At 34.2% G+C, this 27,473-nt stretch overlaps 3 protein-coding genes and 1 pseudogene across 4 annotated transcripts; all 4 read right to left on the reverse strand.

Annotated features, from left to right (window-relative positions):
• Positions 1 to 1,590: 1,590 nt before the first annotated feature.
• On the reverse strand, positions 1,591 to 3,775 carry LOC143537228 (protein SENSITIVITY TO RED LIGHT REDUCED 1-like). The gene is made up of 2 exons (XM_077031047.1): positions 3,670 to 3,775; positions 1,591 to 2,434 (listed from the first exon to the last, which is right to left on the reverse strand). The coding sequence occupies exon 2, from the start codon at positions 2,428 to 2,430 to the stop codon at positions 1,591 to 1,593; it is 840 nt and encodes a 279-aa protein (XP_076887162.1). The 5' UTR covers positions 2,431 to 2,434; positions 3,670 to 3,775.
• A 7,657-nt stretch (positions 3,776 to 11,432) lies between these two features.
• LOC143537239 (glucose and ribitol dehydrogenase-like) lies at positions 11,433 to 14,528 on the reverse strand (annotated as a pseudogene). The gene is made up of 6 exons (XR_013136013.1): positions 14,305 to 14,528; positions 13,913 to 14,050; position 13,738; positions 13,212 to 13,593; positions 12,464 to 12,826; positions 11,433 to 11,481 (listed from the first exon to the last, which is right to left on the reverse strand). The product of XR_013136013.1 is annotated as a glucose and ribitol dehydrogenase-like (transcript).
• A 2,012-nt stretch (positions 14,529 to 16,540) lies between these two features.
• LOC143537247 (glucose and ribitol dehydrogenase-like) lies at positions 16,541 to 19,115 on the reverse strand. The gene is made up of 4 exons (XM_077031058.1): positions 18,978 to 19,115; positions 18,300 to 18,682; positions 17,202 to 17,563; positions 16,541 to 16,691 (listed from the first exon to the last, which is right to left on the reverse strand). The coding sequence occupies exons 1-3, from the start codon at positions 19,098 to 19,100 to the stop codon at positions 17,242 to 17,244; spliced, it is 828 nt and encodes a 275-aa protein (XP_076887173.1). The 5' UTR covers positions 19,101 to 19,115; the 3' UTR covers positions 16,541 to 16,691; positions 17,202 to 17,241.
• Positions 19,116 to 24,443: 5,328 nt separating this feature from the next.
• On the reverse strand, positions 24,444 to 26,727 carry LOC143538850 (glucose and ribitol dehydrogenase-like). The gene is made up of 4 exons (XM_077032307.1): positions 26,658 to 26,727; positions 26,338 to 26,475; positions 25,630 to 26,012; positions 24,444 to 24,842 (listed from the first exon to the last, which is right to left on the reverse strand). The coding sequence occupies exons 1-4, from the start codon at positions 26,706 to 26,708 to the stop codon at positions 24,473 to 24,475; spliced, it is 942 nt and encodes a 313-aa protein (XP_076888422.1). The 5' UTR covers positions 26,709 to 26,727; the 3' UTR covers positions 24,444 to 24,472.
• Positions 26,728 to 27,473: the final 746 nt, after the last annotated feature.

Below are 27,473 nucleotides of genomic sequence, written 5' to 3' on the forward strand. Positions count from 1 at the left end.
ATCAAGTTTCCTTGTATGGGTTACGTGTGATCTTAACAAACCCTCACAATAATTGCAAGAGTTAAGAATATGTGATCTTTTCGTATCTATGGAAAATACACTCTTTAGTCTCTACTTGTCACGAAAGAACAGAGAACATGATTGGACCAATTACCAAGTGAACGGATAAAAAACAATTATCATGCTATAAAGAAAGAGGTTAATTAACCACCAAGGTGCATGGTGGTTAGTTTAAGTGGGAAACATATAAAGAGGCATATGACAATGGTTAAAGCCAATAGTCTAGTGGTACCCTTTGGTATTAACTTGCCTATGATGTAACAATATATGAGACATACAAAGACTACTATCCACACCAAGAGAGAGATGCCCAACAAACAAAGCCAAGAACTTAAAATTATTAACAAATATTTAAAATTGTAGTCTTTAAAATATAGTTTGCTTCCAAAATCCAATTTTTCGTCTTCTATATCATGTTTTGATTTTTTTTTATATATATTTTTGTTTATATTTGTTTTTTTTTTTTTCATTTCCAAAAATCTATAGGTGAGTGGGCCATGAAAAACTACGATGTTATGTAGGTTGATAACATATTCATTTACTAGAAGAGTAATTGGTTACATTAATTGAAGAAATAAAGACGTCTTCTCAAGAAGAGGTTGAGGCTGTCCATTATGGACAACAGCGGCGAATTTAGGAGGTTTGAGGGGTAGCCCTCAACTTTGTCAAAGAACCGTAGATATTGAAGGTTTTTAGCATTTTTAGGAACCTAGTAAGCATATTATATCTAGTATCTGTATAATATCACATGGAAGAGTCAGAGTGACTATCAAACATCATTTTTTTATCGGTAGTTCCAAATGTAAATTTTCTGTAGGGTGAAATTTTGATGCAAAAATGGGTAAAATAAGTATAGACGGTTGGGTCGGGTAAACTGGGTTCAGTTAAAACATGTTCACGTGAAACCTTTTCATGAGTAGCACTTTCGTTGACTCAAAACGGGTCGGACTAAAACTAGCTTGAGTTTAATGAGCAATTTTAAAAAAAATGCTAAAATGGACTCAATCTGCTATATTTGTTTTATTGCGGCTATTGGGTATTGGCGGGCCGACGATCAGCAACAGTGGAGACCCTAACGGAGGAGGTGGTAGCAATGGTGGCGGAGGTAGTGATTGAAGACTTGCTAGTGCTAGTGATGTCGAAAAAGGTAGTGGCAATTGAACCCGTTTTGATTAGAACATGTTTCGACTCAAATCATGTTAGTGTTTTCTAAATGTCCTTAACTTGAACCCTTTTTATCACGACCCGTTATGACCCGAACTCAGTTTAGTCTAATTATCAAGATTTCTTGAGCCAAGAACTGCTCTTCTTCGACTCGTTATTTTTTACCATCATGGCAAAGAAACCTCATTTGGTCAAAACAAAGTAACACATCATATATAATACCCCAAATCAAGTGTCAAAAATCAATTCTAAACATAATTATATAAAAATTTCACCATCATATAAATCAACAATGAGTTCTAACTAAAAAAAATAAGTTTTCTGAGTATTGCAGCCCTCCCATCATGAATACAAGATACAAACATTTTAGCATAATAGTTGCAAGTTTGTATCGCGATCAACACTAAAAAAATGCCAGCTTGAACCGTGAAAGGCCCGAAAATAATCATCCGAGACAGTAGAAAACTCTTTAGTAAACGGTCTTACCGCAACTAAACGCTTCGTCGATTCATTCAACAATGAACCCTGGAACACAGACTGATGCTGCTCATATTTCTCAAAACTGTTCCCAAACAATATTATTTTGTTCAAACTGTCATATCTCCAATTCGTCTTTAATAAATTATCGTATAGCTCGACTTCACAATGTGGCATGAAAAACAGAATCGGGTCCACAACCTTTCTCATACCCTGCTCGTTAACCGAAAGAACACGACAGTTTAGCTCCTCGAAAACCTTTGACTCGGTCAACGAAATGATAGGATCGAAAACCTCTATTTCTCCAATCCAGTCAAGTTTTCTTTTCATGAGAACCGCAAGACTGAGCTGTAAACGTGGCGAGTCAAAGGACTCAATGCTACCAATACCATATATCACCATGTTTATCTTACGCTCCGATTTTGTAATATTGTAAAAACAATCTGCGGCTTCCGAAGTAACAATTTGATCAAGAAAAACCGTAAAGAACCGGGATTTCTCAAGCTTTTCGATACAAATTTGCATCTTCTGCATTAGTTTCAGTTCTCGTTCGGGGGTGGTTTCGAGATCAGTAGGAGTCCAATGCGTTTGTTCCTGCTGTTGTTTTGCAGATTTAAGTTTAGGAAGTCTTCGTTTCTGGTTCTTGCGACGTGGCAAAACGATCGTCCAGTCGTCATCTTTGACCACTTTGTGTGGTTCGGGTAACACGGTTTCTGCAGAAGCAGCCATTGTCCTAATCAAAGAAGACCATAATAATCTAATCAGAAACATATCAAAATAACATAAAACATTATAGATATACTGTAGGGGTGGCAAATGTGACCCATGGGTTGAATGAGTTGTATTAAAATGTATATAATGGGTCAGAATGGGTCAAACTAAAAAAAGAAAATGATTGAAACGGGTCAAAACGGGTTGACATTTCTCGAGTTTTCGTTTGTTTTAATGGAACAAGAAAAATTGGAGGAAACTTTTTAGTATTTTTACATTTTTAGTTTTTGATTTATATTTCAAGTTATAATTTTTTTTTTTTTTTTGAATTTTTTAAATGAGGGGTTTTTGAAATCTCAACCCATTTCAAAAACCCCTCGTTAAAAAATTCGAAAAAAAAAAAAATCATAATTCGAAATATAAATTAAAAAGTAAAAGTACTAAAAAGTTTCCTCCGTTTTCTCGTTCCATAAAAAAGTAAAAATAAAAATAAAAACACTTCAAGAAATGTAAACCCGTTTTGACTCGTTTCAATCATTTTCTTTTTTTATTCTGACCCATTATATACATTTTAATACAACTCATTCAACCCAATGGGTCACATTTGCCACCCCTATTCAGAACCATATAAGGTAAAATTTACTTATAAGAGCCTTGGTTTAAAGAAATCATGAGCCGCTCCTAAGCGTTTTGCTACCAATAACCGAACTGTGAACCAAAATCAAAACCCGACGAAACCGAACGGAAGACTGATTAACCGGAAACTGAATTAACTGAAAGTTGTTTTTTTTGTGCCCTTGGTTAACCGAAGAAGCTATATGGAGGGGTGAGTAATAACAGAACCGTTAACCGAAACCAAGACTGACGAAACTGAGGCAAAATAAACAAAGCTCGTTACCAGCTTTAACCGAAGTGAACCATTCATATATTTCTAGCTTTTATACCTCCATTTATTATATTAAAAAGCAAAAATAATAATAATAATAATAACTCAAGTATGGATTTGTTATTAACTGAACCGAACCGAGCAGACGAGTGACAAACTAACCGAATAAACAGAACCGACTAACCGAAGATACATTGCTTAATATAATAATAGATTAACCGATGAACCTCCTACTGAAACCCTAATTTTGACTTAATCGGTGTTTGCTCAACAGTTATGAAAATCGGCTAAAAAACGCACAAAATGGTGGTCAAAATTAGGTTTAAATTGAATCAGAATTGGTCAAAATTGATTAACGTGTTGTTACTAACCTCAATTTGGAGCAAAATCAAAGTGAATTTGGAGCTGGATTAGTGCGCGTTTGTGATGAATAATGGAGGCTATGGGGTTGGTGGACTTAATTACATTAACATTTAACCCCTGTTTAATTTCGATTAATCCTAGTTGGTATATCACCCCAGTGGCGGATCTAGACTTGAAACCGAGCCGGAGCACTCAAAATTTCTTTTCCCCATATTTAATACAATGCTAACGAAACAAATATAAAGAACACGACAACAAATAAATTTAAACTAACCGGGTTAACGAACCAACAGTGCGCGGATCTAGGTTGGGCTGTAAATATCTCCTCTTCGGTTTTTGATAGCTTGAAACCGAGCCATTACATCTTCTTCATTTACTTTATCAAACGTTTATCTTTCGACCGCACAAACTAAAGCATTGTTCAAATACTCGCTATCCATTCGATTGCGCAAATCCGTCTTGATAAGCTTCATTTTAGAGAAACATCTTTCAATGGTTGCAGTTGCAACTGGTAAAACCAATGCTAGCTTCAATATTCGATAAACCAAAGGAAAAGTTGTGTGTTTTCCGGTTTCCGCCATTACACGAGCAAGATCACCCATTCCACCTAGTTTTACAAAATTAGCATCTTCTTTTAAAGTGTAATAAAAGGTCAAAGATCACCCGGAATACACCCTCTTTCTTCGTTAGTAAAATCATTCGGATACATCTCTGAAAAAGTCACTATCTTAGATATGTCAAACTTGAAAAACGAATCACAAGGATTTAAACCCGACATATTTTCTAACAAAGTAGTTGAGACCTCACTAATCTATTTCCAAGTTCTTGAATTTGCATATCCAAGACTGTGTTAAAAACTCCAACCTCAAAATGATGTCGATTAGTAATGACATACTTCCGGTTTCTTTGATTACCAAAACTTTCCTCCATATCTAACATCTTAATCTTGTTTTTTTCACAAAAAGATGTAACTTTTGCCAACATCTTGTCAAATCCGGTTTGTCTTAGATTATTCAATGCTCGATTAGTCCCACTTATCAACTTAGACACTTCCAACAAATCTTGACTCTTTTTTTGAAGATGTTTTGATAAAGCATTTGTGAGCCTAAAATTTCGTCCAACAAGTGTATATAAAACACAAATTCAAGAGTCATAAAATATGATAGAATACCTTCCGCATTAGATTTTTGTTGCACACTATCTCCATCTAATTTAATAAATTGAAGCACCTCAACAACTTCCGGGAATAATTTAAACAAACTTGTGATTGTTCTATGATGAGAACCCCATCGCGTGTCTTCGGCTCGTGCAAGCGAAACCTCTTGATTTAATCCTTTTTTGTTTGGGCTTTGGCTTTTGATTAGGTTTAAAACATATACTTGTTGGGCTTAAAATCTTAGCCGTAACATTATTTTTTTCTAGCCATAACGAAACACGAAAATCGGCCACTTTTTTTTTTACACTACCCGTAAAAAAATGAGCCGTAGCGGAGGCTACGGCTGGCCGTAAGGTATGTCCGCCCCTGTCATCGCCCGACTAACGCCTAGCGTTTTCTACAACCATGTTTATAAATTATAACCAAATGAAAGGGAAATAGTCAAATAGGTAGAGTTGTGTAAACTGGTCAGACATTCGAGACCTGACCCGGATCATTTAAGTGGTGTTTTCAGGACTCGAGACCGGAACTTATTGTATATAACCAGGTCTGATCGCTTCGGGTCTTACACAATTTTGTAAAGAGTCTTAGGACCCGGGAACCGACCCTTTTGTAAATAGCCGGGTCGGGTCTTGCTTGTTTTACCAAGTGCATGCTCGCTCGTAGAAATGGGCAACAAGCTGTGCCGCTATCACTTTGCTAATAGTAAAACCAAGTCGTTTAAAAATTACGTTCATAGATACAGTGGTCGTGGCTTTATAGTTCATGACTTGTCGGACACGACTAAGTAGTTCCACAGACTCGAACGCAAGGAAACCAAAAGTATTAAATGTGAATGGTATAAACACGTTTTGGTTGTCAAGAGACTATTTCTCGTGTATGATCACTTTACATGAAGAAGCTTTTAACGCGGTTAACTCAATAATTAGGTCAATTTCTTTTCTTTTCTTTTCCAGAATTTATGTTTAACGTCACATATTTATACCTAATCTATAAAAAGGTTTCGATGTAAGGGTGCAAGGGGCACCTTAGGGAAACCCCATCAGGTACTTTGGGTAATTCCTGTAGATGACTCCTTCCATTTTGGGTAGTGAAATCGGTACGAAACTAGGTTCGTGAACCTGATGTTGAAGCCAAAGAATATACGTTGATGAGTGTATTTTGGGCACTTTTGAGTACAAGTTAAGAGTGCCCTTTGTGTGTACTTTTGGATAATAAACTGAAGTGATGCCTTGTTGGTTAGCAAACTAAAGTGTTTTAACATTCCGTAAATTATGTTACTATAACTATTTTTCATAGGTTATGTAGTTATGTCCTTGGTAAAAATAAACAGTGTAGAGATATGGATATAAATAAGATGGATAATTAACTGTCGACATAAATTCTTATTATGTGGTAAAAATAAACAGTTGATGTGATGGAAAACCCCTATTAACTGTCGACATAAATTCTTATTATGTAACCTAAAGTGACCGGTCCACCTTTTGTCCTATTTTAACAAGCCTGTGTAGCCCAACATCCTCCTTTTTGTCATCTATTTTCCTTATTTAATTTTTCGTTTTCTCATGTGACCTTGGTAAGCCATGATTTCTTTTATGTAGTGTTTCATTAGTTTCTTTTATAACAAACTAGGTTAGTTACCCGTGTAGCACACGGGTTAGAATAAAATTTTTTTTTAAAATAATAACATAATGTGAAATACAAAAAAATGTATCATATATATATAAAGATATATTATACAGTAAAAAAATTACACATTATGCAATTTGAAAATAAAAAGTTATTAGAAAATTCACAAATCATAACTTATTTCTTTGTTATTTCTATATCAAAACTTAATTATAAATGACAACCTTTTAAACTAACTCGTTGACCAAAACTCATTCTAATCTTAAACTGTTTTGACATGAACAATGTTTGATACTTTATTCGGTTAAAGAAACCCACCCATTTCGTATTGGTTACTTATAAAAATCTAATATTAATAATTAATGCAATACATTTTATATTAAACAAATTAACATATTTATGATGGTATTAATTGTTTTAAAATTGATAATGAAATATTAAATAAAGAAATGTAGTTAATATGAGAGAGATGAGGAAAAATTTTGTAACTATATGAGAGAGGTGAGCGAAAACTATTGGACTAAACCGCAGATTTCGACAAACTATATGGACGAAAACCGCAGTTCACTCAATAATAATAGTTTGAAAAGAGAAAAAAGAATAAAATATAAAACTATTAATAAGAAAAAGAAATATATATTTAACATGAGAGAAATGAGAAAATTTTGTAAGGATCACTCATGTGTAATGGCATATGACATTAAGACCCGTGTAGAACACAAGTTAGAATAAATAAATTTGTTTAGATAATAACACAATGTAAATATGTTCAGATGATATAAAGATATAATATATGGTAGAATAAACTACATATTACATAATACGGAAATAAAAGTTGTTGAAAATTCACAAATCTCTTAATACTTTTTTGTATACAGCATTTGTAATTTTAACCTACATATCAAAATTAGTAGTTTCGTTTTGTTTTTTATTTCAACTTTAGATAATGAAACATATCACTTACCATGCGTTAAAACAGGCTATCTCTAAAACAAATCAAACCATCTATAGTGATTGACTTTAGGTTTCATTAATCTTCATTGCAAAATAAAATAAAGTTAAAATTTCTTTATTTGAAAATAATTATTTTATCTAAATCAACGTTGAAATTTGTTAACTATAAAAGTTTAATATTAATAACCAATACAACATATTATATAAAACTAAATAATATACCTATGTTTGTATTAAAATTTTAAATTAAAAAATAATTATTAAAAAGGAAAAATAATTGATTAAGGTGTTGTTTGGTAAGGGCTGAACCATTAAGTGCTGAACCAATAAGAGGTCTGAATGATTAAGAGACTCTGAGTGAATAAGTGCTGAATCAGTTAGTGATGTTTGGTTGGACCTCTGAATGACTGGGAAGAATGACGATTTTACCCCTCTGAATTATTTCGTGTTGAATTGAATATACATATGTTTAGTCAGAGATCATAATAACTGTAAATAATGGCCAAACATTCATTACAACTAAAATAGATCTTACCACAAACTAGTTTTTGTAACCAAGCGAAGCAACACAGCACGTCTACATACTCTGTTAACCATAAATTGCTTACAAAAGCTATCAAAACAATACAGGGGCAGGTCAAGTTACTACCAAACACAAAATTTGTTTCAAAATAGACAAAATACAATAGCCAAATCAAGTTACTACCAAACACAAAATTTGGTTCAAAACGGACAAAATACAATAGCCATATCAAGTCACTACCAAACACTATTAGTTTCAAAATGGACCATACACAACAACCACATCAGCTTATGTGAGTTGAAAAAAAAAGTCTTAGGTTCTGTTGTTTAGTACTTCAGTGTGCCTCGAGCAAGTCGCGCTTCGCAATGCATGTCCTGTACAGTTTTTGGATAGTTACCAAACAAAGTCATTCCAACTGAAGATACACAATAATATAATCATTCAAAGATAACAAAAAAGATCCCCAGCCATATATCTACAAATCCTTGTTTTGGTTTGGACCCAAAATTGAAAGAAAAAGAAAAAAAAAGATGATTAATATAGCAAAAGAAGTTGGGTGGCGTATCTTAAGTCTCAAATATAGAGCTTTTTGAACAACGTCAACTACAACATAAACATGTTAATTGCTTTCAACAAAAAAATGTTTCACATGATCCATTGTTTCATCTTTACTAATCATACGAATCCCCACTGAAAACAATATTCACTAATTAGTCACTTGAAACAATTCAAGTTAGATCTTGCAAACCCAACCTACATTTTCTACAACTCTAAATTCTTTGTAAAAAAAAGACCACAGAATCAAGTGGCATTATTGTCTAACGTAAATACATTAAAATCTACTTACAACTGTCGTTGCTGCAAAATCCTTCTATTTCTTTTATGTTGAGATTGATTAGTTCTGTTGCATCTCTATTCTTAAGTGCCATAATCTGCAAAGTTTCATCCTTTGCGGTTAACTAGCCAATCATGAATACATTATTAGAACGATGAATCAGATGCAACAAAATAGCCACATTAACGGTTTCAACCATATGAAAGTCACCGCACATGGGGATTCGGTTAATCCCCCATAGTTCGAATAAATACAACAAAGTTTATACTTTAATAACGATCTGCGCAGCTGTAGCTTTTTAACGATTTTTCCCACTTACAGTTGGTTTCTGGCCCGAAACTAAAAATCTAAGCAACTTTGACCTGTTAACCAAATAGGCCCGTGTTGACCCAACTAGCTAGCACATAATCTGCTGATTATTGCAAGGTAAGTATTACAGGGCTATAGTCGTCAAGGCACTTAAGATGCATCACGTAGACCTAATTTGCTGAAAAATAACCACATGCTTAAAAACTAATTATCGCTTTTATATTAATCAAAACCAATATGTTCACTAATGCAGACATGAAAATGGCATAATGTAATCTCACAGGGATCCAAACATTCTCAAACATATTTTTGAGGTGAAACCTAGTAGAGACCGAAAATCGCAAATTTTTGGTACCGGTACCGGTATTGAAGGTAAAAAATCGGGAAATATCCGCTTTCGATTGTTCCTCCGATCAGAAGAACAAACTCAAAACGTTCGGTGTCCCTAATTGAGCTGATGACCCAACGATTGAGGTAATGTAATATGTGAAATTTGAATAAAAATCAATTAGTGTATATTTTTTTCAAGACATAAGCAAACGAATCTTGTAATTTGATGAATCTTGATGAGATTTAACAAAAACTGAACAAAACTCTAGCTTCTAAGCCCAACCGTTCAAACCATATTAGAACCCAAGAGGCAGGGAAACAAAAACTGACGACAGAAATCATACCTGGGATTGAATAGAAATCGAGCGTTGGTGGTGGTGTGCGCCCAGAGCGGAGAAGGAGAAGAAGAAGAAGAAGAAGAAGGAATAGATTTTGTAAGAAAGTAACTTATGTGATGCCATATGACATTAAAAACCTTTATTTATTATATAGTATAGATAACCACGCGATCCATATGCTGGCACTGCAAAGTGCATGAAAAGAGATCATGTAATATCACAATATTAATTTATCACATTAAGTTAGATTATTTTTAGTTTGAAAACACCATGCTACATGCAACTAAAGTATAAATTTATATTATCACTTTCGAGTTAACATGATGATAATTGTGAATAATAAAGGTCATCACTCAGTCTTTCTCGAATTTGATCAAAACACCTTGTTTTAGCTCGTTAACTTATGAAACATTTAAAATTAAAATGTGAGCCAATTAGATACAATACTCAATAAAAAGTGACCAAAAGTTATTTAAATGCGTAGAAGATATTTATATAATATTTGTATAAGGTAGAGAGCACATCAAATATCCTCACACTTATATCTTTTTCATCACTGGAAAAACTATTTGCAATGAAATCATAATCAGGAATTGGCTTTTGAAACATTTAGGTTACTTGGTAAAAAATAAACGCAAAAACAGCAATTGTCGGTATTTTTGTCCAATTAAACCTAGCCACCGACAAATTATGCCCTGATCGTGTTTCGCATTTAGGTTCAAGCATATCAATAAGATTATGGGTCTCATACTTAGAAAGTCACGACTAGACCTACCTCATCTCAAGCATTTCAAACTAGAGTCATACAAAATGATTGACTTATCACAATAAGACAAGAACCGCTTAATGACGAGACCAAATGTTAATTTGGGTATAATTATGGAAGAAGAGTCATATGAATGGACGTACGAGTATAACCTAAATATTATTGGACTTTGTTCTCAGTGTTTCCTAACAAATATTTATTGACTAATACCTAGGCCCCAATAACGTATCCTTAGAGTCACCATTCTCAAGGGAAACACGTACGTAGACTATTGGCTCGTCTAGTATGTGCCTTCCAAACATCTTTTTCTAATTTTTGGATGTTTTTTTTGTGCCTTCTCTTCTGCAACAACCCTAATAAATTGATGTGGTGAAAAAATTAATAATGGTCCATGATTCCCCCTTTTCTTCCTTACTTTTCTATATAAAACTGCCGACATAAATTCTTATTATGTAAACTAAAGTGGTAACAAGCATGTGTAGCCCAACTTCCTCCTTTTTGTCATCTATTTTTCTTGTTTTAATTTTCCTTTTTCTCTTGTGACTTTTTTTTTAAGTGTAAACTTTTATAAACAAAGAGACAACAGCCGCACCGCACCCACCATAACCCGGAGGAAGCAACCCACCAAACAACAAACTACATAATCTTAAACTTACACCAATTCGCCCACTCTATGCTTTTACAATTAGATCGGTTTTTAAACCAAAGAAAACCTAAAGATTTAATAGCTCCTATAATTTCTTCAATCTTCACTTCCTTATTAGTTACCACCATGCATTTTTTCATTTCTCCCAAAAAGGTTTGTGATTTTGTGTAAAATAATTATAATTGCACCAACAAATCGGGAGAGGAATAATAATCAAATTCACAATCATTATTATTCGATTTAATAAAGACTCCATTACAATGTCCATAAATCCCACAAGAACTTCATACTTTGCATATGCTTCAGAAGTACTAACCATTTACTATTACCCCGCCTGCAAAATGTAGTAACAAGATTTGTATCTTCGCACAATATTATTGAAGACACGAGAATAAAAAAAGCAGGCTACAATAATATTACATGACTCTTGAACACTTCAAAATGTTAGTCAAATTGCTCATGCTAATAAAATTATAACGTTACAAATAGGATTATTTAACCTTACAAATATATGTAAAAACACAAAACTAGCATTATTTAATTGTGTATATCAATTTGTTCTTCAACGTGAGAAAAATGATGAGTGCCAAATTATTCATTAAAATTTATAAGGTGAAATATTTTATACTTTTAAGCTAGCATTTTGAGTTAGTTATTTGATGTTTCTCTATGATCATATGCGAACAATTTATGACTTCAAACCTATTATTATACATGCTAATAAGTATGAATATTTGCAAATTAAAGAAGTCATAATTATATATTTTACTTATAACGATAATAATAATAACAATAATAAAATTTGTTGTGGTGACAAAGTTGTATCCGTATGTTTAAAGGTGTGAATTTCTGACATAAAATGAATTAAACATAAGGTTAGCAGGTTTGATTTAGTTTAAATAAATTCGGTTTAGTTTTGGGTCGAATCATGGAAATATTTAGCTAAACTGGTCGTGTTCGTGTAAACCATCGGGTTCGTGGATTGACCTGTTTAACCAGTTTGTTTCCTTTATTTTAAGACGTAGTGTATATAATGACTTCAATTATTAGGGCATTTTTATTCTAAATTAAATGACATTGTTTAAACATAATTGCTTAAAAAAATTTCATTTACATATATATATATATATATATACATACATACATTTACACACATATATATATCCGGGTTAAACAGGTTACGTTCGTGTCAAACAACAAATACATGTGTTGTGTTTGGGTTATGTTTTGACACGATTTTCAGGTTGGTGTTTCATGTGCATGTATTAAGAGTTGCATCTAAGCATTTAAGTGCACTTGTGTATAACATTACTTACCATTAGGATGAAGAACTTGGCCACTATAGTAGGAAGAGTCCTGCTCGGATGCAAGGAACACATATGTTGGAGCTATCTCATAAGGTTGACCTGCCCTATTCATCGGCACATTTGACCCGAATGTTGCTATATCCAGATCATTGAGTGCTGAAGCTTGCAGCGGTGTCCATATAGGACCAGGGGCCACTCCATTTACGCGTATCTTCTTGTCGGCTAGATGCAATGCTAGTGACCTTGTGAAAGATACTGGCTCCCTTTGTTGAAATGAAGTCCATCCAACTTGGTGGTGGGCTAGCTATATATGCTAAGATTGATGTGGTGTTCATAATTGCACTTCCTTCTTTCATGTGCTCTAAGGCATGCCTACACAACCAAGTAAAAAACCGATGGTCTGGTTTTATGCTTTTTATGAAAATCAAACTTATGATTCGGTTTTGGTTTTGCATGTAATAAAAAACTGAAAAAACCAAACCTAACTCATAGTCAATCACTTAGTTATTAATTAACAAAATGATTTAGGTCCAGATTATTTTTTGCCAATTTTTTTTTCACCCAAAATTTTCCAACTCGAGTGGAAAAAACTAAAACCCTTTACCAAATTGAACCCAAACAAGAAAAAGCGGAACCGGCCAATTTAAAAAAAAAACAAAGCTTGGCTTTTTGGTTCGATTTTAGCCCAAAACCGATCCAAATCGAACTCTACACACCCATGAAAAAGAAAACCAACTAGCTTGAATGTTACACACACCTTGACATAAAGAAATGAGAGAAAATGTTGGTCCTAAACACCTTTTCTAGCCTCTCCTCGGTGATCTCTTCTAACGTACCCGAACACACATAATATTGCACTGCTGGATTATTCACGAGGACATCAATGCGCCCGTGTTTGGCAACGACTTGATCTACAACATCCTTACAATTCTTGCTATACCTAAGATCTGTAGGTATTGCAATGGGATCACCCGAGCCTTCAACTCGTGACTCATTTATGATCTTTAACGTGTCGTTTGCGTCTATGTTCTCATCACCCTTTACATAAGTGAAGGCTACGGTCGCACCCTCCAATACGAAGTGGTGGCTAACCGACCTTCCAATGCCCGAATCGCCTCCTGTCACTAATGCCACCTTTCCTTATACCAAGCAACCAAACCGAGACAATAATGATATATAAAATATTACTCCATCTGTCCCATTAAAGTGTCTACATTTCCTTTTATATTTGTCTAATTACAAATGCCCACTTTCAAAATTTCTTAATCAATTTCCAAGTTTACCCTTAAACACAACTAACATTAATAAACAATATTGATGGACCCACTTTCCAAGGTCATTAAAGCAAAGAAAACAATAATTTAATCTACCTTAAACTTTTTTGATTTTTAAATTAAGACACTTTGATCGGTACAGAGAGAGTATAACCAATTTCTTTTATTAAGTAATGTAACATACATTGAGTTTGCCAGAGGCCTTGTAATTAGGGTTACTGTATTGTGGGAGAGGGTTCATGAGGTATTCTTTTCCTGGTTGCGACTCCTGGTTTTGCGGCGGGAATCGTCGCTCGCCTTCATCCTTTGGTGTTGCCTTCGTCTAAGACAATTTCAACAAAGTGTACTTAGGATAATTGTATGCACATGCATGTTAAATCATTTAACTTGTCATACATGACTCTTAATTATCAATCATCATACATATTTGCTTTTTTGTAACAACTAAACACATATCCTTGATATAAGTAGGCAAGTAGCTATATATATTTACAAGACAACCTTTAGATATTCGGATTAATTGTATTTGACTCAAAATAAATCTTTTTATTGAAATATGAAGAAGATGATAAAGACCTTATAGGTGCGAATATCATATGAACCACGCCTTTCAATCCTTTCTATCGTTGATGCGAAACTATTTGTGCTAACAGTACCCGTTATAGCAAGCGAATCCAACAAGCTCCATGAGCATATACAAGACTTGGTTGTCGCCGGAATCCTGCTGGAGGCAGTGATCAGTAAATGCATCATACTTAGAATAGATGAATGAATGAAAAGAATGATTGTGGTATATATAGATATAATTTCTCTTTTTTCCAATTTATACTTTTTATTAACATTTAACACCAACCAAACTACATCTGGATAATGGGTAAGCGAGCAACAAGCTGCGCCGTCATCCCCTTTTGGATCGCAAAGCCTATTCTACTAAATATAAATCCTTGGTTCCTCGGGCTCTGCGAGTCACTGTGGACCACCTTCTGCACCCGTTCAAATAAACGAACCGCCTCGGGAGCTAGAGATCCAAATATGTCGAAGGCAAATGGAATGAACACGTGCTGATTCTCCAAACACGCTGCCTTATGCTTAGCAACATTCCTAGATTCCGCCCTCAAAACCGCTTGTCTCGAATCGAAACCACTGTCTCTCAGCCCCACCAACGGGGACACCCCAGTGAGGTCGACACATGCATGCTTACCCCCTGCCCATCCAAACACAAGAACGTCCGCAGGACGCAGTGTAGATCTTCTCTCTATCGGATCAGTCAGAAAGTTAACATGTGCCTCTTTTTTGGCTGAAATTAAAATATAGACCCAAAAAGATTGGGGCTGAAAGCCTGAAAGCGCAAGAAGTTTCATTACTCTTAAATAAGTGTTACGCGTGTGACCAAACTGATATTTTCTTTTTGAACGACGACTTTCTTATGTGTTATATGTGTTAGGCTACCGTACTTTTCAATTTAGAGCGTCATGTTGTCACGCTCTAGTCAAACTATGCTGCCTTATCTGAACCTATGCTGGCTTTAGAGTTTGGCTTGGACGTTCCTCTGGGAAACCACACCGCCGGGTACCAGTTGACAGTTGTTGTGCCACGGTGGGACTAAAACCCGGATGAGCTCGGAATTCGAACTGACAACCTCGCAAGGCTTAACTCAAATTCTTCATTGCCAATATCTACTCAAAGTGACATAAATAGGAATTAAACTTGGTTCTCCACTAAAGATAACTCAAGCCTCCTACCTATAGGTCACAAGTGGGGATGACCAAACGGACATTAGTTATTAAATATTAATTACATTAATTTCTTTGTAAGAATTTTTATTTACTGTTAGTTTAACCAAACTTATATTAATTATAATTTTTTTTATTTGAATATATATATATATATATATTGGTAACTATAACTTACAAATGGCAAGGCCTTGTAGAGTGATATTTTACTGTTATTTTTTAAAAGGCCTTGTAGAGTGATATTTTACTGTTATTTTTTAAAAAATGTGATGCATATGGTACCATTTTTTAGTGCATATCACGGTTTACACTTGGCAATCATAAGCTAAGTTACATAGGTAATGACAAAGTGCTTGCGGTTCGCAGTATAAAAATTAATTGTATTACACTATTACCTACCTATATGTAATACATGATATATTGCATATGCAATACAATTATTTTTTTTCAATTGTTTATGTTTGGTATGATGCATATTTGCAGTTTATCCATGAAAAAATAAAAATTTGATAAATAAAAAACAGAAAAGTACTATTGCATGTGCGTAATACGGCATATGTTAATTGCGGACCACAAATACTTTCCATTGCGGTCCAGCCTCAACGTGTTTTTGATGAAGTTCTCTAGTTGCTTCTTTAACAATGAGTTCTCTCATGACCCTCCTCTATCTGTTGTACCTTCGCCTTAAGTGAGATCACAGACTCCACTTATGATAAGTGATTTGAAAACATACTGGATTAAACAATCACACTGGAATTTTTTTTAGAATGACGGCTTTCTTTTATTTAGGATACCGCACTCCTCAAAAAGCACATGAACCACGTCTTTTAACCCTTGCTATCTCATATGTGAATATGCGACACTGTTGAAACGAGTTCGGGTTATAGCACTTAAACCCAAGAACCTCCGTGGCCAAAGACATAACTCGGCTGCTACTGAGACCACTAAATGCATCTAATGTAATATTGGTGATTTTATTATGTGATTGCACACAAAATGAGAGAAAACATCAAATTCACAATCTTATATTCTATTATTATGTGATGTAACGAAAATCATTACATTCGATCAATATAAACCCAAAAGGACTTCATGTTTGACGATCAATATAACAGGATATATACATCCATACGTCAATTTATTTAAAGTACACAAACTTTATTTATGCTTCACTTCGTTTTCATATGAAATTCAGTGACTTCAAGAACTAACCATTTACGATTGCCCCGCCTGCAAAAATGGAATTACAATCACTGTCTTCTCATGATATCATTGAAACAATACCAAGAAAAAAATGAAGCACACTACAGCACACATTGATCAATTTGCACTCATTTTGTACATGACTCTTAAAACACTTCACTATTTTAAGTCATGACCTTTCTCACATTTTTGTTACATGTATAAATGTGAAAGAATATAGAAGCCATATCAATATTTACCTTATAATTGAATAACGATAGTTATAACTATGTAAAAGCAAGGACTAAACATAGTTATAACTATATCAATTTCTAATGCTACTCGCTATTTCGTTACTTCGCCATTAGTTTTCCGTCCCACAAAAACGAAAATGAATTTTAAAATCAAGCAGGTGCATTTAATTTTGGTGATAAAAAGTTGGTTTTATTTTAGGTGTAAATACTTAATATTAAAATTAGCTTAGTGGTTTCTTTGATACGTAACATACGTACGCAATTCTAGTGTATTTGCATGTGTTCATTGATTCGAAATGATTACCATTAGGGTGAAGAACTTGGCCAGTATAGTAGGAAGAGGTTTACTTGGATGCAAGGAACACATACGTTGGAGCGACCTCATAAGGTTGACCGGCCCTATTCATTGGCACACTTGACCCGAATCTTGCTATATCCTGATCACTGAGTGCTGAAGCTTGCAGTGGTGTCCATATAGGACCAGGGGCCACACCATTTACGCGTATCTTTTTGTCGGCCAGATGTAGTGCTAGTGCCCTAGTGAAAGATACGATGGCTCCCTTTGTTGAAATGTAGTCAAGCCAACTTGGTGGAGTAGCTATGTATGCTAAGATTGATGTGGTGTTTATAATTGCACTTCCTTCTTTCATGTGCTCTAAGGCATGCCTACACAACCATGTAAATGGCTTTCACTCATTAAAACAAAAATGACTATACAATTAATATTATTAAAAAGTAAAAGATGAGACTAAGGGAAACTGAATTTTTTGTTTCTCTCTAACAAGTGATTCATAGCTCTACTAATACAAGTTTTGTGACAGTTTAAAAAGCTAGTGTTAATCTCTAATTGAATCTCTTGATTATTGTGATTGATTGCCTCTTTTATGGCAATTGATTACACTTGTGTTGACTATGGATGTGCATGAAATCGATTTAACCAAACCGAAAAAAAACCCGACGGTTTGGTCATGTTTTTTTTATGGATACCAAACTTACGATTCGGTTTTGATTTTTGCATGTTATAGAAAATCGAAAAATCCAAACTGCATTTATAGATTACTATTTTTTCTTTCTTTTATTTTACTTATTTACAGAAATTTAATAAATATGTAACTCAAATATTATAATTCTAATTTATAATAATCACTTAGTTATTAATTAACAAAATAGTTTAGGTAAAAATTCATTATTTTGGGCAATTCTTTTTTTTTGCCCAAAATTTTCCAACCCAAGTGGATAAACCAAAAATCTGTTACCGAATTGAAATCAAACCGAAACCGACCCGTTAAAAAAAACAAAATCCAATGTTTGGCTTTTTGGTTCGATTTAGCCCAACCCGATCCAAATCGAACGCTTCACACCCATGAAAAAGAAAACCAACTAGCTCGAATGTTATACACACCTTGACATAAAGAAATGAGAGAAAATGTTGGTCCTAAACACTTTTTCAAGCCTCTCCTCGGTGATCTCTTCAAACGTATCCGAATACACATAATATTGCACGGCTGGATTATTCACGAGGACATCAATGCGCCCATATTTGGAAATGACTTGATCTACAACATCCTTACAATTCTTGCTATACCTAAGATCGGTAGGTATTGCAATGGGATCACCCGAGCCTTCAACTCGTGACTCATTTATGATCTTTAACGTGTCGTTTGCATCTATGTCCTCGTCACCCTTTACATAAGTGAAGGCTACGGTCGCACCCTCCAATGCGAAGTGGTGGCTAACCGACCTTCCAATGCCCGAATCGCCTCCGGTCACCAATGCAACCTTTCCCTATAACAAGGAAACAAACTTGTGGATTACTTTTCTCATAATAATAAAAATAGTAATAATAAAAAAACGCTATAGATGATTTGAGATCATGTTTGGGATTGAGTTTGAAAACAACTTATTGGCTTACTGATTTTTTTTTTCAAAAAGCTATAAGTCAACAAGCTGTTTTAAAACTAAATCCCAAACATGTTCTGAAACGTGCATGGAGTAATTTGCCACAAACCGAGATAATATAATGTTATCCGAAAAACCAATTTCTTTTATCAGAAAAATAAGTAATTAATAATGAACGTACATTAAGTTTGCCAGAGGGCTTGTAATTAGGGTTGCTGTATTGTGGGAGAGGGTTCATGAGGTATTCTTTTCCTGGTTGCGACTGCTGATCCTGCGGTGGGAATCTTCTTTCGCCTTCGTCCATCGAAGTTGCCTTCGCCATAAAACAAGATCGACAAATTAAGTGTACTTAGGATAATTGCATGTTAAATAATTTGGAACTTGTCATAAATGACTCTTAATTATCAACCATCGTATATATATACATTTTTATAACAACTAAACACATATCCTTGATATAATATCATTTTGCCCAGGTAGGCAAGTAGCCATATATATATATTTACTAACCAGCCTTCAGATAGTCGGATTAATTATATAATTTGAAGCAAAATAAATCATTTTACTTAAATAAAAAGAAGATCATATAGACCTTATAGGTGCGAATAGCACACGAACCACGGCTTTCAATCCTCGCTATCGTTGACGCGAAAGTATCAGTGCTACCTTGCGTACTAGCACTTGAACCCAACAAGCTCCATGATCGTAGACAAGACTTGGCTGTGGCCGGAATCTCGCTGGAGGCAGAGGCCAGTAAATGCATCATACTTACAAGTTACAATATTGGATGAATGAATGTAAAAATTGTTTGTGAAATATATAGACCGGAAGACATAGGGCTGATAGTGCAAGTTAAGTCTCATTACTCTGAAATTAGTTTTACGTGTGACAAAACTGATATTAATTATTCAATATTAATTACATTACTTTCTTTGTAAGAATTTTAATTTACTTTTAGTTTAAAAACGTGTGTAGTGGATGGAGTCTCTCTAAGGTAGCGTTTGGTACAAGGTAATGAAGGAAGGAAGGAATGGAATAATACATTCAGGGGGAATGAAAATAAAAGTGTTAGGTTGAAAAATGGAAAGCAATCACCCATTCCCAAAGGGAATCCCTCACTCTCTAAACTCCCGGATCTCATTCCTTCGCTTACCCCAGTTTTTTTTCATTCCGTCCATGGTTACGAGTGTTTCTCAATTTTGCCCTCCCTCAACAATTCGTCTCCCATACACCGTCCCTTTCTTCCATCTCAATCCCTAAAAAAACTCTATCAGCTTTCCAGATCATGGTCATACAATAAATCACCATATTTGGTTAACACTTCATCTCATGTGATGTCCGTCTTCTTCCCCAAATCCAAACATGGCATATCTTAACCAAACCCTTCGCATGGGCTCGACGTGCACTTGTATGGTCTGGAGAGGCTTACTTATCTTATAGTTTAGCGGCTATATCTGTCTTTGGGTTCATTGCTTGTTGTTTTGTCTGGTTCAATAATACGGCTTATCCTAGTGAGTTTTATGGACCCACTGGACCAGAAGCTTCTCAAGCTCAAGCATTTACTTTTCTAGTTAGTTGAATTCGTTCTATAATTAAAATTTAAATGGAATCAAATCACGCTTGTGGGATGATGTTTTGGGACAAGATTACATCAAGCTCAACACCACGAATTTGAGGGAGACGACGATGAAGAGGCTAAAAGATCACCCATTCATGCTTACTAAACCTGCAATCTTCATTGGCCAGCCTCACCATGAATCGATAAGGCCCTGTGTAGTTCTTAATTCTTATGTAACTATGTTTTTGTAAGTTGTAACAAATTTTATATCCGTTTTTATTTTAATTTTGTAGTGTGATTATATGGAGCTGTGCACTGTTTTTCCAAATATCTTTGTCAATTAACACTGCGACTTGTGTCTATTGCAGTAAATATCTAAAGTTTATTGGGAATTAACTTGGGTTGTGATTGCTGGTTGTTGTCCATTTCGATATTATAATGGGATTTAAAGGAGGAAGTGCTTGTAAGGTTATGTATTTTCATATCTGCATATGGGGTTGTGTTCATATTGATATCGCATGATTTAAGTCATTTGTTCATTCCAAATTATAATTTAGATGTTGGAAATATTTATCAAGAATAAGATAACAATCAACTAATAACATTTTAATGTAAACAATCGGATACCGCTGTGAAAATTGAGATATTTTCTTTGTTTTAATGGAAGGGTATTTTTGTCTTTTTTAATAAGTTGTATTTCATTCTTGTAGAGTAACCAAACAGAACAATGGAATGGTAATGGTCCATTTCATTTCATAGGTCATTCCATTCTCTCGTTCATTCCATTCTCTCGTTCATTCCATTCCTTTACTCATTTCATTACCTCATACAAAACATACCCTAAGACGTTTTACGTTGCTTTTTGGCTAAAAAGAGTAGTGGATGGAGCCTCTTCCAATCATAATCTAATTATTATCATTATTTTTTTAAATATAAAAAACAAACTAAATTCCATTAAAAAATACATTAAAATAATAAAAAAAGCATGACCAGTGATAAAAATAAATATTACTGATCAAGATTATATTTTTTAATAATTTTATCCCCTTTTATTTCAGTTGGTTCGGTAAAGTGGTTGATTGATTCCTAAAAAAACAAGATTTTTGTGCATTTGCCTCTCGTTCAATATCTCGGTGTATGCCTTGTTGGATTCAGAATTTTGTTGCATCACTTAAAAACGTTGATTTCCAAGGTGGTATAAATCGGCGTGTCGGCGGTTCATTTCGTTGAATTCTTTTCTCATTTCCATACTCGCACCCGCCGCTGACGACCCCGCCCCGGTCGAGGCAATTCCGCATACTCATCCTCGTTATCGCCGACATCGTCATCGTTTACGTCGATGTTTCGAGCATTGGACTACGACCTTCAAGGATTTACTAAGGACGAGGTTTTGGACCTTTTTGGTCATCATATACTTCTGGACCCGTCAGGCGTACGTTGTTCCACTTAGGGTGATTACAAAGATGAAGATGATTCGAACAGTTTATGTAGAGATAGGTCCCCCAAGTACTTTGGTGCTCGGCCAACGCCGCCACAATGAAATCTATATGACCCACACCACTACCCCACGAGTTACAAAGCCACACTACTAGAAAAGGAGATGTTTTCCTACAACTGAATTGTAGGAAATTTGTCGAAAAAATTAAGTTTCTAACAATTTTCTAACAAAAAAGTTGTTGGAAAAACACATGTTTGAAAATCATTTTCAACCGTTTTCTAACAACTTTTCTTACAAAAATTGCTACAAAAACATGTGGTTGTAAACTTATACAACTTTCTTACAAAAACTATTCATAATGTTTATTAGATAACATTGTAGCAAAGTTTGAGTTTATTTTTTTGTTGGAAATCTGTTGGAACTACTTGTTGTAGGAAATTTGTAGAAAGTTTTTGTGAGAAAATGACTTGTTTTCTAGTAGTGTCAGTTGTAAACCAATAGAAAAGATTACGGCGTTTATATCGGACCATTTTCCCAATATAGAATCAGGCTTTCGATATTCTTCCCCTTCGGGTTTGAAAAAAAAGTTTCTGAACTTTGTCCCAAAATATGCTCAGAATTCCATGACGGTCGATTTCAAATGTTTAAGAGAGGTGATTGCAACATTTTGTAGGGGTACCCAGAATATTCGCGTATTTATAATTAAAAAAATTAAGGTGGGTTACTTCGCCTTCAATACTAGTGAGTTTTGATCGGTACATTTATACACTAGTATTTACAAGTTAATTATTTCTAAAATACATTTGATATTATCACAATATAAAATATGAGTTATTTTAGTTTTGTAGGCTTATAGAGAGAGATAAACAGTGTATTAACATGATAAAATTATATTGATCATACTACTTTTGAGGGCATGGTTTCCTCACATATGGTGAATAATCTTTTTGAGATTGGTCTTTGATACTCGGGGAATGAAGATGAGCAGGTGGGCAATGACCCGTCAGTTTTCCAAAACAGCCCATCAAAAAAATTATTAATCATATTACATATGAGATAAAAATCTTATTTATATTTGGTCGACTCCTTATATGCTAAATAAAGGTCTATGAAATCAATGTTATAACTAAGTTGAGCTTCGTAGATGTAGAAGTCTCATAATGTCATAAAGCCGTAAAGGTAATTGAATGTTTTCTTCAAGCTAAAGTAATTTTAATGTTCATAAATTTAGTTATTGGTATTTTAATGAAGGAGCTCAAAGTAAAAAATAAATTAAAGGGGCAAGTTGGTGATGCTGTGGATATGGGTGAGCACGGTTCGGTTCGGTTACTGGGTGAAACCTAAACTAAAACCGAAGTAGTCGGTTATTTAAGTTTCCTAACCAGTCAGTTTTCGGTTACTCGGTTATTCGGTTAAGGGGAATCGTAATAAACATTTGATTCAAGTTAAGGGGAATCGTAATAAACATTTGATTCAAGTTAGAAAGTTAGGTGTACATGTCTTTCAACACTATTATGATTTCAAGTACGTACTAAGGAACCTCTAAGGTTTTAAATGGCGAATCCCCTGGACCGTGGGGGTCGAGGTTTCAAGGGGCACCGCCCCATGATACTAGAAAAAAATCATAATGAAAGGTGGAGTAAGTATGTTTGTTATACTTTACGGAAGAGGAAACATTTCTTCAAATGCTACATGTCTTGAAATTATTACTCCGTACTTTCTTAGTAGCACCACAATGATGAATGAGACTCCTGACAAGCACATGTAACGTATGGTAATATTTGGGTAGAATGATTACACACAAAATGAGAGATTACATCAAATTCACAATCGTGACAATCTTATATTCTATTATTATGTGATGTATAAAAACATCATTACATTCGTTCGATAAAAACCCAAAAGAACTTCATGTTTGACGATCAATATAACAGGATATGTACATCCATCCGTCAATTTATTTAAAGCACACAAACTTTACTTATGCTTCACTCCATTTTCATATGAAATTCACTGGCTTAAAGGACTATCCATTTACGATTTTCCCTCCTGCAAAATACGAAACATGATTAGTGTCTTCTCACGATATCATTGACACAAGACCAATAAAAAAACATCATACATTGATCGATTTGCTCCCGTTTTTTACATGACTCTTAAAACACTTCACAATTTTAAGTCACATTTTTGTTACATGTAGAAATGTGAAAGAATATAGAAGCAGCCATATCAATATTTACCTTATGATTGAATAGCACGATACTTATAAGTTATAACTATGTAAATGCAAGGATTGAACATAGTTAGAGCTAGGGTGGGCTGATTTCGGGCTTAGAACTAGGTATTAGCTAGTCCATTATACAATTGACTCGAAAGTAACTAAAGTAACGAAGTGCTTGACTCGAAAACTGATGGCAAAGTAACGAAATAGCGACCATCCACTTTAAAAAATCAATTTTTAATGCTACTCGCTATTTCGATACTTGGCCATCAGTTTTCCAGCCCACAAAAACAAAAATGAATTTCAAAATCAAGCAAGTGCATTTAATTTTGGTGAAAAAAAGTTGGTTTTATTTTATGTCTAAAAACTTAATTTTTTTTTATTTTTAAATAGTTTAGCGGGTTCTTTGATACATAACATACGTATTTATATGCATTTACATGTGTGCATCGATTCGAATTAATTACCATTAGGATGAAGAACTTGGCCGGTATAGTAGGAAGAGGTTTGCTCGGATGCAAGGAACACATACGTTGGAGCGACCTCATAAGGTTGACCCGCCCTATTCATAGGGACATTTGACCCAAATGTTGCTATATCCTTGTCATTGAGTACTGAAGCTTGTAGCGGTGTCCATATAGGACCAGGGGCCACTCCATTTACGCGTATCTTCTTGTCGACTAGATGCAATGCTAGTGCCCTTGTGAAAGCCACTACGGCTCCCTTTGTTGAAGTGTAGTCAAGCCAACTTGGTGGGTAACCTGTGTATGCTAAGATTGATGTGGTGTTTATAATTGCACTTCCTTCTTTCATGTGTTCCAAGGCATGCCTACACAACCAAGTCATTTATGAATATGTAATATTATTGAATTTTTGTTTATTTCTAACAAGTGATTTATAGCCCTATTTATACAAGTTTTGTGACAATTTAAATAGGGTTTATTTCTAATTGTATCTCTTGATTTGATTGCCTATTTGATTGCAATCGATTACGATTGTGTATGGTTTTTTTTTAACTTTTAACACTTACGTACCCAAGAGATGTGTATGAAACTGAAAAAACCGATTTGAAAATGAAAAGGTTGAAAAAACCAAACCAAATAAAGAACCTATGGTTTGGTTTTATGTTTTTTTTAAAACAAAACTTGGTTAGGTTTTGTATATATAATAAAAACGAAAAACCAAATTTGAAGATTATTATATTTTTATTTTATTTAATTAATTTATAAGAATTTAATAGACATGTAACTCAAATATTTACACCTACCAAATGTTTAATAATTATTTAATTATTAATAAACAAATTATTTAGATCTAAAACACTATTTTTGGTCAAAAGGTTTTTAAACCCAAAATTTTCCAGCTTAAATGGAAAAACCAAAAAGACAATACCAAACCAAACGCAACTGAAATCCCTAAAACAAACGGTTTTTAAAAATTTAGGAACCATAAAAACTTGATTTTTGTCTAAAACCGAACCAAACCAAACTATACACGTAGATAACTTCCACTCAAGCTATAGTGAAATACTTTTCCACTCACTTCCTTGGTTAACTTTCTAGTTTCTACAAATACTTATTTATCCATGAAAAATATACATAAAATGTAACACACACCTTGACATGAAGAAATGAGAGAAAATGTTGGTCCTAAACACCTTTTCAAGCCTCTCCTCAGTGATCTCTTCTAACGTATACGAATACACATAGTATTGCACGGCTGGATTATTTACAAGCACATCAATGCACCCGTATTTGGCAACGACTTGATCTACAACATCCTTACAATTCTTGCTATACCTAAGATCGGTAGGTATTGCAATGGGATCACCCGAGCCTTCAACTCGTGACTCATTTATAATCTTTAACGTGTCGTTTGCATCTACGTCCTCGACACCCTTTACATAAGTGAAGGCTACGGTCGCACCCTCCAATGCAAAGTGGTGGCAAACCGACCTTCCAATGCCTGAATCGCCTCCTGTCACCAATGCAACCTTTCCCTATAACAAGCAAACAAACTTGTTGATTACATAATAACAAAAACAACAACAATTATAATAATAATAATAATAATAATAATAATAATAATAATAATAATTTTAACAAAACGCTAGGAGAGATGCTTTGAGATCCTGTTTGGGATTGAGTTTGAAAACAACTTATTGGTTATTTTCAAAAAGCTACAAGTCAACAAGTTGTTTTGAAACTGAATCCCAAACATGTTTTGAAACGTGCATGGAGTAATTTGCCACAAACCGAGACAATATAATGTTATCCAAAAAACCAATTTCTTTTATCAAAAAAATAAATAATAATGAAACGTACATTGAGTTTGCCAGAGGGCTTGTAATTAGGGTTGCTGAATTGTGGAAGAGGGTTCATGAGGTATTCTTTTCCTGGTTGCGACTCTTGGTACTGCGGTGGGAACCTTCTTTCGCCTTCGTCATTTGGCGTTGCCTTCGCCTAAAACAATATCGACTAAGTGAACCTAATTAGGATAGTTGCATGCACATGCATAATTTGGAAAGTGTTACATGACTATTATCAATCAAAAGATATATTTATTTTATTTAACAACTAAACATATCTTATATTGAAACAAATTAACAAATCTTATATTGAAATACAAAGAATATGATATAGACCTTAAAGGTGTGAATAGCACACGAACCACGCCTTTCAATCCTCGCTATCATTGACACGAAACTATTAGTGCTCCATGACCTTAGAGGACACTTGGCTGTGACCGGAATCCGGCCTGAGGGAGTGACTAGCAAATGCATCATACTTACAATGGATGAATGAATGTAAAAAATGTTTGTGGTATATATAGATAGAAAACATATAGATATAGACCGAAAGAGAGAGTGGCTAAAAAGTTGAAGAAGTTGTATTACAATGAAATTAGTGTTAGGTGTGAGGAGAAAGTGATAATGCCTGAATAAAGTGTGATGGGAAACGTAATGTATATGTATTAATGTATTATTCAATATTAATTACATTACTTTGTTTGTAAGAATTTCAGTTTACTATGAGTTTAACCAAACTGATATGATGTAATTTTATAATTTAATTATTTGGTTATCATTTACAAAAGATGTTATAACTTATAAGTGCGTGTTAAACTTTGGCTAGTAAGTGACAGGATGGTGAAACTTGGGGACTGCTTGTCATTTACTAGCTCGATAACGGCTCAATTAGGAATTAAGGTTTATAAGCCGGCTTAGTTTCAATCGAGTTAGCTAGTTCATTTTGTTATTGTTTTCGTTTATAGTTCGTAATAATAATACATTGTCGGTTCCTTCATTTATATTGATCCTTTGGGTGTTTTGATAAGAATTTTAATACGTTCTTGTTTTTATTTATTAACTACACCGACTTGCCTCATTTCCTTATATGAATTTTATCACGGCAAGATTCCTCAATGTTCACTTGAAGTTTACTATCAAGTTTCCTTGTAT

Source organism: Bidens hawaiensis, unplaced genomic scaffold, assembly GCF_021521415.1.
Source record: "Bidens hawaiensis isolate Kalapana, Puna unplaced genomic scaffold, B.hawaiensis_p1.1 tig00000780_1, whole genome shotgun sequence".
Classification (NCBI taxonomy): Eukaryota; Viridiplantae; Streptophyta; class Magnoliopsida; order Asterales; family Asteraceae; genus Bidens; species Bidens hawaiensis.

Excerpts from the sequence above, each read along its gene's own strand:
- LOC143537247 (XM_077031058.1), bottom strand. The coding sequence starts at position 19,100 with ATGGACGAAGGCGAAAGAAGATTCCCACCGCAGGATCAGCAGTCGCAA. Across the intron at positions 18,683-18,977 it reads AGCCCTCTGGCAAACTTAAT|GGAAAGGTTGCATTGGTGAC; the intron begins GTACGTTCATTA and ends TCCTTGTTATAG. Across the intron at positions 17,564-18,299 it reads TCTCATTTCTTTATGTCAAG|GCATGCCTTAGAGCACATGA; the intron begins GTGTGTATAACA and ends ATGGTTGTGTAG.
- LOC143537228 (XM_077031047.1), bottom strand. The coding sequence starts at position 2,430 with ATGGCTGCTTCTGCAGAAACCGTGTTACCCGAACCACACAAAGTGGTC.
- LOC143538850 (XM_077032307.1), bottom strand. The coding sequence starts at position 26,708 with ATGATAGCGAGGATTGAAAGGCGTGGTTCGTGTGCTATTCACACCTTT. Across the intron at positions 26,476-26,657 it reads GTGCTATTCACACCTTTAAG|GCGAAGGCAACGCCAAATGA; the intron begins GTCTATATCATA and ends ATATTGTTTTAG. Across the intron at positions 26,013-26,337 it reads AGCCCTCTGGCAAACTCAAT|GGAAAGGTTGCATTGGTGAC; the intron begins GTACGTTTCATT and ends TGCTTGTTATAG.